Source organism: Leuciscus leuciscus, assembly GCF_965113295.1.
Source record: "Leuciscus leuciscus genome assembly, chromosome: 16".
NCBI lineage: Eukaryota > Metazoa > Chordata > Actinopteri > Cypriniformes > Leuciscidae > Leuciscus > Leuciscus leuciscus.
This window is the reverse complement of record NC_138740.1, coordinates 17712160-17730868: the sequence shown is the minus strand read 5'-3', so window position 1 is coordinate 17730868 and position 18709 is coordinate 17712160. Positions and strand designations below refer to the sequence as shown.

The 18709-nt window shown below is 39.1% G+C and overlaps 1 protein-coding gene across 1 annotated transcript; it reads left to right on the top strand.

Annotated features, from left to right (window-relative positions):
• arxb (aristaless related homeobox b) lies at nucleotides 1–3953 on the top strand. Its single transcript, XM_082142060.1, has 5 exons — nucleotides 1–176; nucleotides 781–1237; nucleotides 1710–1755; nucleotides 2756–3051; nucleotides 3134–3953. The coding sequence occupies exons 1-5, from the start codon at nucleotides 56–58 to the stop codon at nucleotides 3372–3374; spliced, it is 1161 nt and encodes a 386-aa protein (XP_081998186.1). The 5' UTR covers nucleotides 1–55; the 3' UTR covers nucleotides 3375–3953.
• Nucleotides 3954–18709: the final 14756 nt, after the last annotated feature.

The window sequence follows — 18709 nt, the reverse complement described above, 5'->3', positions numbered from 1 at the left end:
CGCGCGCGCTCAATGGATTTTTGATTTCTGTATAGCCTTCATTAAAGCCAGAGATATGAGCAAAGAAGCAGAGGGGGGAAATCCAGACCAAACAAATTGCAAATATAAATCACACATGTTGTCCTCGTACTGCATCGACAGTATTCTGGGAAGGAAAAGTTCCTTAAAAGTTAAAGGTAAGTCGCTTATTATAATGCATTCCTGTTTTAGTTGTTTTCACATGAAGCCTATTGAACTGAATTATTATTTCTAAACTCAGTGCCTATTCAAGAGATGAAACCTCTGCTTTAAATAAGAATTTATTTCTGTGGACTTGAAATAGGCCTATAACAATTAATTAGTGTGTAGCAAATATTGTATTACAATTAGCCTAATTACAATAACAATGTGCTGTTACAAGTAGGCCTACAGAGTAATTACATATTAAGTACACTGTAAAAAAAAAAAAATTATGCATGACAACACGTTTTTTACGTTGCTTTAACTCATCAAAATAAGTTAAGCAATTTTCACAATTTTTTAGCTGTAAGTTAAACAAGAATCAACTAATTTAAGTCAGTTTAATGTAATTTAAGTGGAAATGACTGAAAGTTTCTGCAGCTTAAATACTCATTAAGAACAAATCATGTTAAATTAAACTGCACGGACATTAAAAGTATAGTCTTCCCTGTGTAATTAAATTAGATCCTTATCTATAACTTAATTAATCCTATTGATAATAGTTTAGATTATTATTTTTACTGACAGCATCACCGAAAAGTTTGTGGTCCCTTCAACCAGAGATGCACCTGCCGCCGAAGCTCCGCCGCCCCTTCGCCGGGTTCACAGACTCCTCCACCATAGACATTCACGCAAACGAAAACGAGGCAAGACTGCTACACACAGCTTGTGAAAAGATCAAAATTACTGAAGCCTCTCTAAGCATCACTCGTGCTAGGTCGTATCAGGAACATGCGTCTCTACAGTCCTGCAAAAACACGTCCAGTCCCACGCCAAGACCGGAGGAGGAAGAAGCCAAAAGAGAGACAAATGTGTCTCCGAATCTATTGGGGTTGCAAGAACGAGACGCATATTTGAAGAATTGTGAGGAAACTACTTTATCAGCGGGAAGTGACACTGAAGATGGGATGATGTTAAAACGAAAACAGAGGAGATACCGGACCACATTTACCAGCTATCAGCTTGAGGAGCTGGAAAGAGCTTTTCAAAAGACACACTATCCTGATGTGTTCACAAGGTAACGGCAACACCTGGCAAATAATCTGCCTTACATGTAGGCTACTAGACCTTAATGCTTTAACGTTATGCAATAATGCATAATAATAAAATAAAGTGATTTATTGGTTAAATGGCATTATCCGTCACATATTCATTTAACACAACAGTCATTTTCAGTAGAATTTAAAAAACACTTTTAATGTTTAATAAAAAAAAAAAAGCTTATGCATTAATTATAAATCATAATTTATATTTCATATATTTTCGTTGCAATACAGGCTGCCTAAATTCACATTAGCCGTTTCAATAGGGAATGTTTAAAATAAATAGATTGAATATTTGCTCACAAGAATGTAAACGAATAAATATAGCCTATAAATATTTTAAAATTTAGTCAAATTCATTGTCAATGTGAGTAAAAGTAAGAGATCAAGATTCAACCTACAACTCTCTCTCTCTCTCTCTCTCTCTCTCTCTCTCTGTAATTAAAGGGAGGAATTAGCAATGAGACTTGATCTTACAGAAGCACGGGTGCAAGTAAGTCACTTTCTTATTCATCTCACCTTTTTCAACATTCAGTTTATTAGCCTGTTCTCTTTCACTGGGGCCACTTAAAAAGCATTAAACATTAACAAAATCACATAATTGGATTCTTAATTCTATAGGTAACCGTTAAGTCTAATATGTCCTAAATATTGTTGGCATTTTTAAAGTACAATTCTACACAATGCCAACAATTCACGGGACAAACTATCGAAAATATAAGATTCATATTGAACATACAGACAGCCTACACCTGACTTGTGGATTTGTGTATAGAAGCTTATTTCGATACACTGAAAAGCAACGTAAAAAAAAGATCTAGATCTTCAGATCTAAGTGAGAAGTGGGCAAATAGATAAGCTATTACGTCAGATAAACAATGTCCAAGAATATAGAAACATTCGAGGTTCTTTTATTTAGCTCTTTATTTAGCTCTATAATAAAAAAACATTTTTTGTCATTGACATTTACTCACCCTCATAGTTGTTTGTTTCACAACTTTATTTTTTACAAAATACAAAATAAGAAATGTTTAGATTTTTTTTTCACATTTTGTATTACAGAAGACGGAAAGTCATTCAGTTTTAGAAAGACATGAGTAAATGACAGGATTTACATTTTTAGGTACAATTATTCTCAGCCATGACTCTTGTGTTATCACAGATATGAGATGCAGAAATAAAAAAAAGTTCTGTAACATTGCATTTCTTGTGATATCCAAGAATATTCTATTTGAGCCTGTGGTCTAGCTTTCATTTTTCTTTGACTAAGGGAACAATAGCAACAGCAACAGTAATAGCAACTTTATAGCACAATTAAAACAACACAAGTTGACCAATGTGCTTTACAATGTCACACAGAAAAGAAAAATATATACATGAAAGCACATCAATAGCTTGATGTGCTTTCATGGTGGTTGGGACAAGATTTCTTTACCAAACGTACAACTGTTCTTTTTACTTATAACTGACAAAAGCATTGTTTTCCTCTCAAGGTATGGTTCCAGAATCGGCGTGCAAAATGGAGGAAACGGGAAAAGGCGGGGGTTCAGTCGCACACTCTGAGCCTACACTATCCTGGAACCCCCTCTGCTCCACAGTCCTTATGTCATTACCTGAGTGGGAATCCTTTTGTCCCAAACCCGCATCCAGCTATTGATTCAGCTTGGCCTGGCCCCCTCCAAAGACTGGCTCAGCCACCCCCAAACTCTGCTTCCCCTCACGGCTTCAGTGCTCTGTTAGGGGCGGCCATGTTTAGACATCCCGCTTTCATGAGCCCCCCTTTTGGAAGGTGAGCCTCATGTGCATGTTCAACACAAAACCATTAAGTTCCGTTTCACACTATAATATTCTGTTTCTAAATTTCTCAACAGACTGTTTACAAGCTTAGGTCCAATGGCACTGCAAAGGATACCCCTTCCTGCCATCGAGAGTCCGATTCAACGCTCCCACCTCACCAACAACCTTCTCTCCTCTTCACCACCCTTACCGTCCCCCCCGACGGTGGACTTCCGTACTTCCAGCATAGCAGCACTGCGTCTCAAAGCGAAGGAGCATTCTGCTCAACTGACTCATATCACCACGGCAGGAATAGCTGGAAAAGAGGAGTGCTGAGCCTGAGACTCATCTCACTTGAGATATGGCAAAAGACCAAAGTCAAGCAGAAGCACTAATATCTACAGAGTTATTATAGATAGACACATGTCTCTTTAGTCTCTGGAAGTTGAACTGTAGCCTTCTAATAATTCTTTCTTTGTTTATTGCTGATTGTTGATGAGTGCTGAAAGTTTTTGTTTTCAACAGTTGTTGAATGAACCATCTAGATTTTCATTCTGTTTTCATAATTGTAAATGGATACAACAAAAATAACAGCTATATCTGAGCAAATTACTGTTACTGTTACACATCCGACACTTTTTCAAGGTCTGTTCTGTAACAGTGTTTTATTCTACAAGTATTTATTCTACATCAGAGATAAAGTATTAGGATTTTTTTTTGAAAAAGGCTGCACTCTCTGTTCTCAGAATAGTAGGCTACTAAAACAGTTTTTTATGGTTGTCATGTATTATACCATGAGTTTTATTTATTTATTAAACTTATGAGCCACAATTCAGGGAAGGAAATAAAATAACCATATGCTTATATTGATGAATTAGCCAGGGAAATATTAAGATAATGTGAAAATAAAATGAACTGAATTGAAAATGCTTTGTGTTGTCTTAAAATTTCTTCTGTATTTAATGCATTCAATAAATGGACAGGTTAAAAAATACATAAAGACTTATTGTTCATTTTCTGACCTAAGTGTAATGGGCATTTTAAAATGCTTTCCCCCCCTTTGCATTACATTAGACTTTTTTTTCTTTTTTTTTTTATCAAAGATTGTTTGCACAAAACTGCGTTTTAAAAAACCTTGCAGAAACCACAAAATGTACATTAATTTAATGCAGATTGGGTTTGCATTAACGCAAACGCATTTGATTGGGCAAACGCAAACGCGTTTGTTTTTAATTATGGCAACAGTTCGCTGATCCGATTGAGCGCTTTAATATCTTTATAGGTATTTGAAACAAACAAATATATAGGTAGGCTATAGATGAGGACGAATTCGAGAAAATAAACATTTATTTTAAAATGATTTATATTACCTTCTGTTACCTTCATTAGAACAAGGGGTATTCTCTGCCGCCATGGGAATTGCTGTGAAGAAAGGCAAAATTTAAAGCTTTAACACCTCCATAGGTGTCCATGTAATCTGGGCATTAATGCCCAAACTTGTTTTCACTATTCACGCAAATTAAGAGGCTTACGCTTGTCTCAGCTTCCTACTGTCCTTTTTTCTTGTCAAAGGCAGTTGTTAAGTCGATGCCATTCGTAAAAACTTTCCTTTCTTAAAAAAAAAAAAACTAGTTTAACTCCTTCGATCTAAGCTTCATCCAATTAGTTTGGTGTATACGGTGATTTGTCATCTGATCAGTGAAAAACAGCATGTCGTTGGACCAGCGTGGGACTATGTATAGCATCTTTGACCTAACATTGAAAGCAATGAATAATATAGGCTAGAATAGCCTATAATGTCCTAATTAAGATCTGAAACGCTATTCAGAAACCACCATTCAGAGGTCTGCCCGTGATGACGTAGGGCTTTAACGTGTTAAAATGTTTGAATGGTCAATTTAAACCACTGATTACCAACCACGGATTAAGACACTTTCTATAAAGAAAGGAACTGAACATTTTTTCGGGGCTTGCTATTGTGAGACCTCTGGTTATATGGTGACTTGAGGAGTAGGAGGATTAGCAAGTATTAGGCTACTATGGAAGTGCAGGTGTCTTCATAAGCCTTTTTTCAATCACAAACTAAATCACCTACTGATAAAATTGTATGAGAACCCAAGAGATTGGGGACACATTATATTTAGTGCTGTAAAATCGAATCATCGCATCATAAAAGTTACACACTTTTATGTTAGATGCGATTAATCGATTTGACAGCACTAAATATAATGTGTCCCAATCTCTTAGGTTCTCATACAACTTTACATATATACAATATATATTTGTGTGTGATATGTGTATGTATATAACACATATTAACAAAATGTTTGTTAGATACGATTAATCGTGATTTATCGATTTGACAGCACTAAATATCATAGTCACGGTCGGTTACTGTAATGAAGCGCACAAAGGAGATACTCAATATAAATCTTAAATCTAGGAATCAATACCATAAGCAAGGGAACAATTCGGAGGAAACACAACCACGAACACACTGACATCAAACAAACGACGAGCCTGACGAAGGGCGGCTCAGGCAGAACAGGAAGCCTCCAGGGTGGTACCAATGTTACAGGGAACCAGGGAGGTGGAGGTGGCTCAGGAAGCCTGGGAGGGACCAGATTCACAGGGAGGCAGGGAGGTGCATCAGCTCAGGGAGCCAGGGAGGCTCGGAGTGGCCTTGCCTGGGAGAGCGGGTGGCTCTAGGACAGCGGACTCAGGGGGCTGGAGCAGACTCTGGAGCGGATTCAGGGGGCTGGAGCCGACAATGGAGTGGACTGAAGGGGGCTGGAGCCGACACTGGAGCGGACTGAGGGGCTGGAGCTGACACTAGAGTGGACTCAGGGGGCTGGAGCCGACACTGGAGTGGACTAAGGGGCTGGAGCTGACACTGCAGCGGACTGAGGGGGCTGGAGCCGACGATGGAGCGGACTGGGGGGCTGGAGCCGACACTGGAGCGGACTAATACCCCTTTTCCACCAAGGCAGAGCTGGTGCTGGTTCGGAGCCAGAGCCTAGTTTCAAATCGGTTCTTTGTTTTTCCACCGCCAAAGCACCAGCTCCGAACCAGTAAAACTGGTTCTTAAGTAGCACCAAATCATTGCAGGGTCTAGAACGGAGCCAAGAAAGAACCGCTTGCGTCAGAGGCTGGGGGCGGGGTTACCGTGGCCAACAAGACTGAAGAGAAACTTGTGACCGCCATTTTCAAATAGCAGCTAATCGAGCTAATAGCGGCTCGATTATAATATCCGTCTATGTAAGTTACGGCGAGCTGCACGAACGCGTTGGATTCGCCATGTTTGGATGCCGATTTATTTTCGCAAACCCATGAGCATCCATAGTAACGCAACGTCAATTATTGTTGATGCCTTGTTCGAGATGCATCGGAGCAGCGTGGACCGATCAGAGCTGCGGGAGTGTTTGGAGATCATACGACTCCTTGTGCTTTTTTATCGCTTTCGCAGTGCTTTGATTTCATGTGCTGATCGTTCTGCGAGAAGCCGATGCATCTCGAACAAGTCTGGTGTGTTTGTGTTTGGCGCTGCCGCACTAGCGTTGCTGGGAAACATGATACGTATGCAGTGACGTAAGATATAGCTCTGTTGTGGCTCTCTGGCCGGTGGAAACGCAAACCGGTTCTTAGTAAGCTCGTCAGTTGAACCAACTCCGAACTGGCAATAGCTCTAGCTCTGAACCAGCACCCGGTTCTTGTTGGTGGAAAAGGGGTATAAGGGGCTGGAGAAGACACTGGAGCGGACTTAGGGGCTGGAGCCAACACTGGAGCGGACTCAGGGGGCTGGAGCCGACACTGGAGCGGACTGAGGGGGCTGGAGCCGACACTAGAGTGGACTCAGGGGCTGAAGCTGACACTGGAGCGTACTGAGGGGCTGGAGCAGACTCTCGAGCAGACTAAGGGGGCTGGAGCCGACAATGGAGCGGACTAGGGGAGCTGTAGAAGACACTGGAGCGGACTTAGGGGCTGGAGCCAACACTGGAGCGGACTCAGGGGGCTGGAGCCAACACTGGAGCGGACTGAGGGGCTGGAGCAGACTCTGGAGCAGACTGAGGGGCTGGAGCCAAAACTGGAGCAGACTGAGGGGCTGGAGCCAAAACTGGAGCAGACTGAGGGGCTGGAGCCGACACTGGAGCGGACTGAGGGGCTGGAGCTGACACTGGAGCGGACTACGGGGCTGCAGTGGATTCTGGAATGTGTTCAGGAGCTGGTGTGGATCTGTGTGTGGCCCAGATACATAAATGTTAGAGCCATTATGGACAGTGCAATGCTCTCCGGGTTGAGCTCTGTGATTTCCCTCACTGGAATGGACTCTGGAATTTTTCTCACTGGAAAAGACTCTGGAACATTACTCACTGGAACGGACTCGGAAAGATCACTCTCTGGAAGCATGTGACCATTTGTCTAGACTCTAGACAATGCTGAAATCCTTGGACCTGGAGACACTGTGACCATTTGTATTGGCAGTACTGCTAAGTCCATCTGTAACTGTCTTGCATTCTGTCACGGTCGTTGGCTGTAATGAAGTGCACAACGAAGGAGATACTCAAAATAAATCTTTAATCCAGGAATCAAAATAATGCAAGACAAGGAACAGAAAGAAACTGAGGGCTTAAATATATGAGAGCAAACAAAGGAGCTGATGATAAATTTAACGAGACACACTAGGACAGAATACTCAAATCAATCAGAAACCATAGAAACAAACAGGCAGGGAACAGAGGAGAACTGAAGTAATGAACAAGTAAATAATCAGATTATCAATGAAACTCAGACATAAACAGAACATAAAAACAGCTTAAAAACAATATATAATAAGACTATTAACCTGACAACATTAGGTTACAGCAACAAAAGTCACTTTTAAAGGTTAGATCAGTGTAGAAATAGGCCCACAAACACTTTTTACAGTGTGATTTCAACAGTCGCAATACCTCGATCCTAAAATGTTTACTTTTCTTTCTTGTTTTCTTGTTGAAATGAAAACTCATTCCACATTCCCTACTAAGAAATGAGCCAAGTCAACCCCACATATCAAAAAGTAAGAGATAGAGAATTGCAAATGCAAAGAAACAGAACTCTTTCTAGCTTGGAAGAAAAGACCATATACTTCTTAAAGCAAAGATGTTTAAATGGGAAAAAAAGCATGAAGGATTGAAAAACGTGACTAGACAGACTGTAGGTTTTTATTCAAATTTCCTGAAATTGTACATGAATTAGTGCCGCATGGAACAAGTCTTTAATTTCCTTTCTCTTTTGATTTCACAGTCATCTAATTCACCACCACCTCTTATTGACCTGTTAAGCCTACTTTTCCTCGATTACCGCTTTACCACATCTGCTGAACTGACCCCTCGGCTGTCTTTTGAAAATCTTTAACCCCACAGCCCTTTCTGTTTCCCTCAGCAGAAAGTGCTGCATGTAAATTTTCCTCAATCACAGCAATAGCAGGTATCTCCACTGGCTTCACTGTGAAGGGGAGCAATCAGGGATAATTGAGTGCCTTTCAGACGGAGCCTGGAGCATTCACTCCCATTCAACACCCGTCCATTCACCACATAATCACTCTTTAAACACACCCAATTTTCTAGGGAGCAAAGTCCTGTTATAATTTTGCTTAAGTGTATTCGGAAATCATACCCCCTTTGAGCCGAGATAATTGAAATCAAATCCTTTTCATGGCTACTGACATTTTTTGCGCTGCCAATCCAGTGTAATTAATTGTTGAAAATTGAGCCTGAATATCGTTAAATAGAAGGCCATTATGTTTTGAAAGGGGTGAAATGATCTACCATGCAGTGTGGAGATGTCAACGTGTGCTTCAGTTAAATGTCTTTGTTTCCCATGACTGTTTGCTTTGTAAAGATTAACATAAATTGGCTCATAGCATAAGTTTTACTCAAGTCTTAGAGGATGGACCCTTTCTTATTATTTGTTCTTTGAGCACTTCAGATTTCTGGATAAAATGTGCTTTTTCTTCATGAATGTCCTGTTCTGTGGAGCTGTGCTTATGGCTGTCACTTCATTAGTTTACGACTGGACTGCATTTGAGTAAATTCGACATAAGATGATTTGCTGTGTGACGATCAGAGTCAAAGTGCTCTGGGCTGATAAATTATTAATAAATAATACATTATTTTTTTAAGTGTACCAAAAAAAAAAAAAATGCAAACATTTTATTTCATTCTGAATTCTGCATTTCAAAGGGTTTATTTCAGACTTATTAATATGATAGTTTTATGCATTTATACTAGATATATCTCAAAAATGACATCCCTCTTTTTTTTTTTTACAGTTCGCCATGCTCTGTTTATGATTCTCTGATGCGTATTCATCTGTTTTTGATTGGCTAGAACCACAGTTGGTTTTCCGTATTGCTGTGCTTTAAATTCTGATTGCTTTGAAGCTGCATTCTCAGCTCCATCATTCCACTATTCGGTCATTTACTCGTGTTTTCTAGCTTTCACTCATTCTCTCAGCGGTACCTCTAGCCATTTGAATTCTGATGTGACTCCTGCTGGGTTGAAACTATTGGGCAGTTCGTAGCAAACAGAGCAAAACAAATTTCATATTTCATCACCATAATGGTAAGGCAATTATATATAGATGGCTTCATGAAAACACTCCAAATGGACCAATCAGTGATCAGCTGACTGAAATCAAGATTTAGATTATGGATCAGGCCAATGGGGCTGATGCCCTGGGGTCTCTAAAATAATTGTGTTGCCCTATTACGATACTAAGGTTCTTAAAAAGAACGGAAAGGCGATTTTCTAGTTTTTTTAGCGTTAACTCTGTGTCTTGCTTCAGCTGGTTGTATCTCAGGTCAGAGTTCAGAACCTCATCACCTTTATGCAATTGTTCCACACAAGAACAAATCTCTTTCTCCCCCTCCCCTCGCTCTCTACCTTCTCCTTCCGCAATCGTGCCCTGTTCTGTGTCAGTTTCCATTATATAAAGTCATTGTAAAAGTGATTGCTAGCTTTTGAAAATCAGTGATAGGAAGTCAATCAGCTTCAGCACTCAAAACGACTCTAGTGTGATTACCTGGCTGAGAGTGTGAAGTGTACAGGGTTAGGAGTCTCTGCTCTGCCACGGTTAGTTAATATGTCTCTTTTGAGGCCTTTTCTGTCTGTCAGTGTGAAAGAGACAGAAATTACAAACAAAAAAAAACGTGGTTTGCTCATTTAGGACTTTTAAAGCACTCCCTCGTTGGTCAGTGGTCGACAATCATCTTTGCTGTGTAAAATTTGGATTACTTGCAGTACATTTCTCTTCAGGTTTTGTGAAGAAATTCTGGTTTTTGTGGTAGGCTACTGGCACCATCCTGAGGGGAACTGATTTAAGGACAAATATGTTGGAAATCATATTTAGTACTGTTATTTATGACAGGAACAACTTCCTGTTGCATCTCTCTCGCACTGCGACAAGTTGTCCAGTCCATTCACAGAGCAGGGCTTCGCTAAAGATGTTGTTGTGTTGTGAGTCCTGAAAATTTACAGACGTGAGTTTGGCTATAGAATGTGGTTGTCAATCCTGTAAATAGTATCCGTATTAAGGTCTCAGATAGACTGGCCACAGTATTCTGTTGAGTGTGAAAGTGACTGACAATCAAATGAAATGCCCCCTGAAATAAAAATGTAGGTTTTTTAGCTTTTAGTATGAATATGTTGGCCTTAAGGTTATGAGTAAGCTGGTGTGTTCCAAAACAATGACAAAATTCGCATTTAGGAGATATAAGCATTCAATACTTGGATCACGGATTTTTATGACATCACTGTGGACTTCAGCTTCTCATCACATCTTCTGTCCAATCAAATGCTCTCTAAAATCTAAAGCGTCCCGCCTCCTTTGCTATAAATACCACCTGGCCAAAGCCACCGTTGACACCGTACGTCACGGAGCAATATGAGTTGGAGATGTGTGTTCGGTTGCTAAAACGCTCGAGTTTTATTCCGTTTTCCAACTGTATGTTGGTTAAGAAAGAAATAGCCAGAATGTATTCACACCTCTACTATTGAATCCAACATATCATCAGCGCACGGATTCGCTTCCATGGTGCTGTCAAGTACGAATTGCTGTCTGTGAGGTAAACTAAACGCTATTGGCTATTTGAAAACAGGGAGGAGCCATTCAATATGTCCTGCCTTAGTTTCTTGTTTCAGTGGAATTTACGACAACGCATCATACAGAGCTTCCCGTTCCAAGGCACTTCAGTGGGCCTTTAAATGTTATAATATGAGGTTGCAGTGCCAAACAAAGCTAAGCTCATTTCTGGTCTGATAGACTGAAATGAAGAAAAAATGCATGAAAGAGGATGAATAAATAAATAAATTCCAGCCAGTGGTGTCTCCATGGCTATACTGTGCAGACACCATAGCAGATATGAAGCAGGCAGCAAACTTAACTGTATTGAATTAATAATACATCTTTTATAGTTTGGTTGTTTCTTCTATATCCTAAGTAATATATATCATATATTTATATTTCAACTATATTTTTCAGTTTGAGCATCTTTCTACATCCTTTTATTTCAACATATAGACCCATTGTCCACTATTGCAATTATGACCCCTTCCTCTCCAGCTTTGCAGGTACTTATGTATCACCGACTTTTGATGGTTGACATTATACATACTAGACTGGTCTAACCACTGTGACTGAAACACTTTTCCTTTAGAGACAGACCACTTGTCCATTCTAGTATCCTCACTCTCAGTCCCCCACTGACTATGTCATTCAAATGGAATTATATCTCCTTTCCCAACCACTGCTGCCCAGCTGGTGCCCACGGGCAATTAGCCCAGTAAGCATAATTGCAGTAATTTGTTAAGCGCTATGGCAACCTCCATTTAGGCCCAGAGGTAAATATATGTCTCCAAGTGTGCAAGACGTTTATGGATGTTCAAGACCGACATACATAGGGCTCGGGAATGTACACGTTCTAATGTAAATTTGCTTTAGTCCTACTAGAGAACAGAGAACTGCTAATAGGAACAGTAACCATGTGTCTAGTACAGTCAATACCAATGCTGATTAATGAGAGTCTTGTGTTTAGACAGCGTGCTTGTGAAGCGAAACTTACTGTCGCTATGCAAATACAGCCAGCGCTATGAAGATTACTTTTGTCTTCTTGTCAAATAAAGAAGGATGTGCTAAGGGAGAAACAATTCGTCTTATAGCAATAGCGCTTGGATGGCTCTCTTTGCCGTTTGTCTGCCAAACGAGAGTAAATGTACAGCCGTGGCCAAAAGTATTGGCAGAGACCAATCATTGTGTTTCATAAAGTTTTCTGCTTCAGTTTTAAAGGCTTTTATTTGTAAAAACATTCAATATATGAAAATAATTCATATTTACTTCTTCATGGCCTCTGCAATTCACTCTGGCATGCTGGATATCAGCTTCTGGACCAAATCCTGACTGATGGTGATTCATTCTTGCCTTATCAGTGCTCAGAGTTGATCACAATTTGTGGACTTCTGCTTCTCCATTGGCCTTTTGAGGATTGACCACAGGTTCTCTATGGGATTACGTTTTGGTTGAGTTGACTCCATGGACACGGATCCAAAATTTCAATGTTATGATCTCCAAAACACGTCATTATCACTCTTGCCTTGTGACATGGTGCTCCATCATGCTGAAAAATGCACAGATCCTGGATTGTTGGGAGAAGTTGCAAGAACTCTTGCAGGATGTTTTGATGCCATTCTTTATTCCTGGAGGTGTTTTGGGGCAGAATTGTGAGAAAGCTCACTCCCTTGGATGAAAAGCAACCCCACACATGGATGGTCTCGGGATGCTTCACTGTTGGCACGACATAGGACTTTTGAGACATCCTTCGTTCACCTTTTCTTCACCGGACAAACGATTTTTCAGATGTCCCAAACAGCTGGAAGGGGGTTTCATCAGAGAAAACAACTTTTCACCAGTCTTCTGCTGTCCAATCCTTGTACTTCCTGCAGGATTTCAGTCTGTCCTTGATGTTTTTCTTGGAGACAAGTGGCTGTTACCCTTCTTTAACACAAGGCCATTGTCCAAAGGTCTTCACACTCACACTCACACCCACCTGCTGCCAATACTGATCAAGCTCTGCACTGCTGGTGACACAACTCCAAAGCCGACTCAGACTGCTGGTCCTGGCTCTTGCTGGACACTCTGGGACGTCCTGAAGCTATCTTCACTGGAGTTGATCTTTTCTGCTTGAAATTCTTGATGATCCGGTAAATGCTTCTTTTCAGGTGCAATATTCTTTGCAGCAATTTCCTTGCACTTGAGACCATTTTGATGCAAAGCAATGGCTGCACATCTTTTTTCGAGGTAACAATTGCTAACACAAGAACACAATGATTCCCTCCTTTTATAGCAATCAGTCTACTCTTGTAATCCAATCAGAATGATACTGACTTGTACTCGTTTATACTTTCCAATGTGCTGATGATGTGATTAGTAGAATGATGTAAGTTGGTAATTTTGTACCAGAAAAAAAAAACAAAGAAAGAAAAAGAAGGAAAATTGGAAAAAGATTTATTTGGGTTTTGTGATAAAGTAAACATTTTTGGTCAATTAAGCTTTTTGCAATTATGCATCTGATCACAATAATACAACCAATCAAAACCACAACAACTGAAGCTGCAAACTTTGCAAAACACATTACTTCATTTCTTCTGTGGAACATAAAAGGAGATATTTTGAAAAAAGTTTGAACTCATTCAAGTTGATTTACCTGTTGATTTTCCTTGTGTGGACAAAAACACAGACATTTTTCAAAACATCTTTTATGTTCACAGAAGAATTAAAGTCATACAGGTGTGGAACAACATGAGGGTGAGTAAATGATGACCAACTTTTATTTCTGGATGAACTATTCCTTTAATCACAATTGCTGTATTTGAAATAATGTTATATACTGCCTACAACTTTACTGTGAACAATAATAAAAAAAAAAATGCCACACAATACAGCACAGAAAATGCAACACCACATGTTTTATATTGATTTGCGATGAATCAAGGTTTCAAAATGATAGTGTGTTATGTTAAAAAATTACCACAGCTTGCACTAGCAGGACACTTCCAAGAAGATCGATCAAGAGCATCAGGATATCACAGTATTTGTGAAGAGATGGAAAATGAGGAAAATCTTTATCATCAGATTTTCCCACGGATGAAATAAGTAAAAAACAATCAGCAAATCAAATATTTACCATGTGAAATGTAAGGGTATAACATAAAATCAAATCTAAAAAGAAACAGATGCAATCAAAGACTGAAATAATGCACAGTAATATTGTGAAGTTGGGGGCCCCTGGTGGTGAACGTGGAACATTTCGGGCTATGCATGACTCTAAAAACAAAACACTATTCCGGTGTAATTGGTATATTTTTCTGTGGAATTCAATGTTTTAGGCCAGGGAAGGAGATAACATTGAGCTCCGCAAAACTCAAAGCACTTACCTGACAACAACCTCAGATATCACTATTTTGCAATGTAATTTTGTGCGCACGCTGTAAAACTGCCCAAAGTTATGTGTGAGAGTGAATGACTGCGTAGGCTATATGTTAGCCCTGTGATTCACTAGCCATCTGTTCAGCATGCTATCAATGGTCCAAGATGCTGGGATAGGCTCCAGCATCCCTGTAATCCCTGTAAAAGTGGTTTGGAAAATCAGCAGTTTAGGATGGATGGATATTGTGCGAAGGAGAGTTTGTGTGCAGTAAACGCCTGTGACGATTGCTACTGACAACACATGAGAGGTTCATGTGTCCATTTGTAGGCACTAGATTAGCACCATTATTTCTGAACAAACACATACCACCTGTCCAAATCCCTCTGCTTTAGAGGTCACCACATGTAAACAAATCACTTCCAGTACCTAACACAGCCTACACACATACTCGAAGATAAAGTGTAAAAAATTACAAAAAGTACATTAAAGTAAATTAATAAAATAAAATAAAAATCTATTAAAATTAATAGATTTAAAAAATAATAATAATACAGCTACAGTACAACACAGTAATAGAGTAGAAAGAAACGAAATAATGTAACAAAATATATAAATATTTTCCAATCACTATTTTATGCAAATTTGCAGAATTTTACAGAATAAATTTGGTCTCTGTACATGAAAATATATAACTGCTTTTTAAATTTTAGGATGGGGGGGCCCTTGCACATGATCATATTTGGGTGTCCATGATATCTAAAAGATTACAAACCCCTGCTCTAAAATACTTCAAACACATTCAAAACTACCTGTCAGCATATCGTTTCATAAACACATTCAGAAATAAAAATTCACTATAATTTTGCCATGGGTGGTTGCAGGTGAACAGGTGAAGTCAGACGATGAATAAAGTTCTAACACCAACTTTATTAATAATGTTCCAAAAAAACCATGGCAAACAGGCAGGAAAAACCCACTAAACGTAGATGTGACCGGATAACAAACAGAGGAAAAGGAGGAACTTAAACACACAGTGATAATGAGGATGTAATGAACAGGTGTGGTGATCTGATGAGTGTCCATGGTTGAGTGGCGGGAAAATCAAACAGGAACACATGTGATGAAAACAAACTGAAAGTCCATGAAAACCACACTAGGGACAAACACAACTCTGAGTGATTGTGACAAATATGCTGTTTGATTAGGACAAGGCCCAAACATGGATAAGCTGTTTCCCAGTTACTGTCGGAAACAGGATCAAAATACTTTAGAAAAACCATCATTGGATAAGTCCATGTACCTTGATGAAAGGGTGTTTTGGAATAAGACATGAGCATTGGCACATTTTAATTTTGAGTATTCAGAAATGGGTAATATTCAAATCTAATATTTTGTTCTGTCTGCATAACCTGCAGCTACTTCAGGAATGTTCGACTATCTGTCTACATGTCTGATTTAAACACCTTTACTGTCTCTCGTTAGACTAATGCAGTTATGTTTACAGCCTTTTGCTCTCTGCCAGGACATTGCACACAGTAGGAGTGTGTCTGCTTTTAACTTGACCGATAAACGGAGAATGATATATGAGAGGGATCACAGGGGCAGGCAGTGGAACAAACAGATGTCAGATAGGCCTACAATCCTAAATAAGTGGAGAGGTTAAACTTAATATACAGTGTATGAACAAATAGGGCATGATGATAAGTAAACCAAACAATGATCAAGGTCTTTCTGAATGAACAATACTGTGTTGAGCAAGAAATAAATAACTTTTTGTTAAAAGTAACAAAAAAAAAGTCTGATTTATTCTTGTGAAACTGTTTGTTCTGTAAATTAACAATTAAAAATCCATTCACTGATTCAAGTCTCTGTACTTTTATTTCAACTTCATGTTAGGGTATTGTTGTATTTTCTATACCCTAATTTAGACGGTCACTCAGTTACTTTCACTCAAACCCCCTCATTGTTTTTGTGCAGTTCTGTTTGTAGTTAAATCTTTTTAAAACCAGTAGCTTTAGTTTAACTAACTGAAGTTATCAGCTTGTGACTTGGTAAGATACAGTTCCAAAGCAGCTTCCCCTGAAACACCTTGAATGTCTTCCAGTTTGAGTGTGACGCTTCTGAGAAGGAGAATGAACAGAGACTGAAAGACAAGTGGTTGGTCGACCGGTCAGTGAGGTGATGTTACTTTGAAAATGCACGACTGACACGTCCTCAACAGACACAACGGACTGAAGGATGACACGTTGACACAAGCTCCACATGTCACTGTCTCAGACAGGAATGTCTACATCCAAAGGGACTCACACACTCAGGCTTAAAAGGTAAGCCTTAAAATGATATGGAGAGTGGATGCAAACATATTAGATACTGTACTTAAGCATAATGTTTTTTTTATGCTTTCTGAAATTTTCTGAAAGTGTTTCAGAAAATGCTAAATGTGTATGATTATAATCCTTATAGTGGACTACTACTGGACTAAATCGTACACAAAATAAAGCAACACTGCACATTTTCAGCTGGTTGCAAAATTCTTCCAGAGTACGGCAGATTTCGGCATCCCCAAACCCCACACCTACCCGTTTCTTTGTCTATGTCTCTGGCTGAGCAGTAAAAGGCCATTATGTGCGTGATTAGGCAGTGTTCTCATGGAACCCAAACCTGTCGTGCCTCCACAAATCCCCAGAAAGCCCCCTCTTATTTAATACAGCTGCCCCGGATAGCATGCTCATACTGGCATGCTGATACTGACACCTCAATAAATCAAGATGCTTCTATATTTTACTACCACACGTCCCTAACAATGATCTGACACCCACCACAAAGAGCAAACATCCACATCGTGGGAATGCCACAACAATTATTCAATAATATTCAGCTTTTTGACTTCTAATTCAGGTCAAATTAATGTATCAAATAACAGTATCAGAGATCTTACTACTCTTTTCACATATTGTTTTTTGCCTTCTATATGTGATTGCGGAGACAGCCACTAACCTGATTCATGGTCTGATTCAACTGATTCATTCAAAAACACTGAATCAGTACAAAACAACTGACTGGCCTTATAAGGGAGTCATTGAATCAACTCAACCAACTTGTTTAAAAACAGATTCTTTTGAAAACAAAGCAACTGACTGGCCTTATGAGTGAGTCATTGAATCATTCACTCAGCCAATTCATTTAAAAACACTGATTCATTTAAAAATAAACAAGTGACTCCCCACCATACCACCCCCCTCTACCCGCCTCAGGGAACCACAGCCCCCACCATGGTACACCCCCCTGCCCGCCTCAGATTTGTCAAATGCGTGAGACTGTGCTTGTATGTTAAAAACGAAGTAACTTTATTTTTGCACCATTTAATGCAGTTGACACTCCTGAAACATGAAAAACAAAACTTTTATTCTTAATGTCAATGTGTAATTATAAACAGAATGTAAGCAGAGAGTGCTCCCATTACAGAGCTGACGTCACTTCATTGAGTTCACGGAGAATCTCTTATTTAACTCTCTTATTTAATGTTTACAATGTTGGTTATAATTAAAAGTTAGAGGTATTAATAATAATAATAATAATAATAATTAAACATTTGTAAAGCAACCCTGAGTATGAATAGGAACTATAAAAAGTATAAAAAGACTATAAAAAGGTGCAACATTTTCGTCTTGCTGACAATTTCAGACAAATGCCAGACCTGAAATTACTTGTGAAAACAATGCAGACTTTTCAGTTTTCACTAGGAATAAGGACTTTTTTTTCATCAGTTCTTGTTAAGTTTATTTGCTCAATCATTTTTCTTTATGCATGTTCAGTGACACTTTAAATAGGACAACCATTACAGGTTTAGTAAGACTTAGCTAGATAATAAACTCAGTAAAAGTACAAATATTGCCTTAAGTAGGCCTACTGTAGATAAAAGTCTTACGATCCAAGTTTTAATTTGTGGCCCTTTGCATTTTATGTGGTTTAAAATGCGTCCCTCTTGGCCTCCGAACTTGAGTACCCCTGATTTAATAGTGTATTATTTTGCTTTATTTTTGTTAAGAATTTCCATGATCTCCATTCAGCCATTATGTTATGAAACATACTGCCATGGCAATTCAACCTGCCATTCAACCCACTGTGTTAAACGCATCACACTTCATTCAATGTATTTATTATTGGAGATAATTATAATGGCTTAAGTGACATGTAAGGGATAATGTAG

Coding starts and splice junctions, on each gene's coding strand:
- arxb (XM_082142060.1), top strand. CDS start 56: ATGAGCAAAGAAGCAGAGGGGGGAAATCCAGACCAAACAAATTGCAAA. Junction 1,238..1,709: donor TATCCTGATGTGTTCACAAG/GTAACGGCAACA, acceptor CTGTAATTAAAG/GGAGGAATTAGCAATGAGAC. Junction 3,052..3,133: donor ATGAGCCCCCCTTTTGGAAG/GTGAGCCTCATG, acceptor ATTTCTCAACAG/ACTGTTTACAAGCTTAGGTC.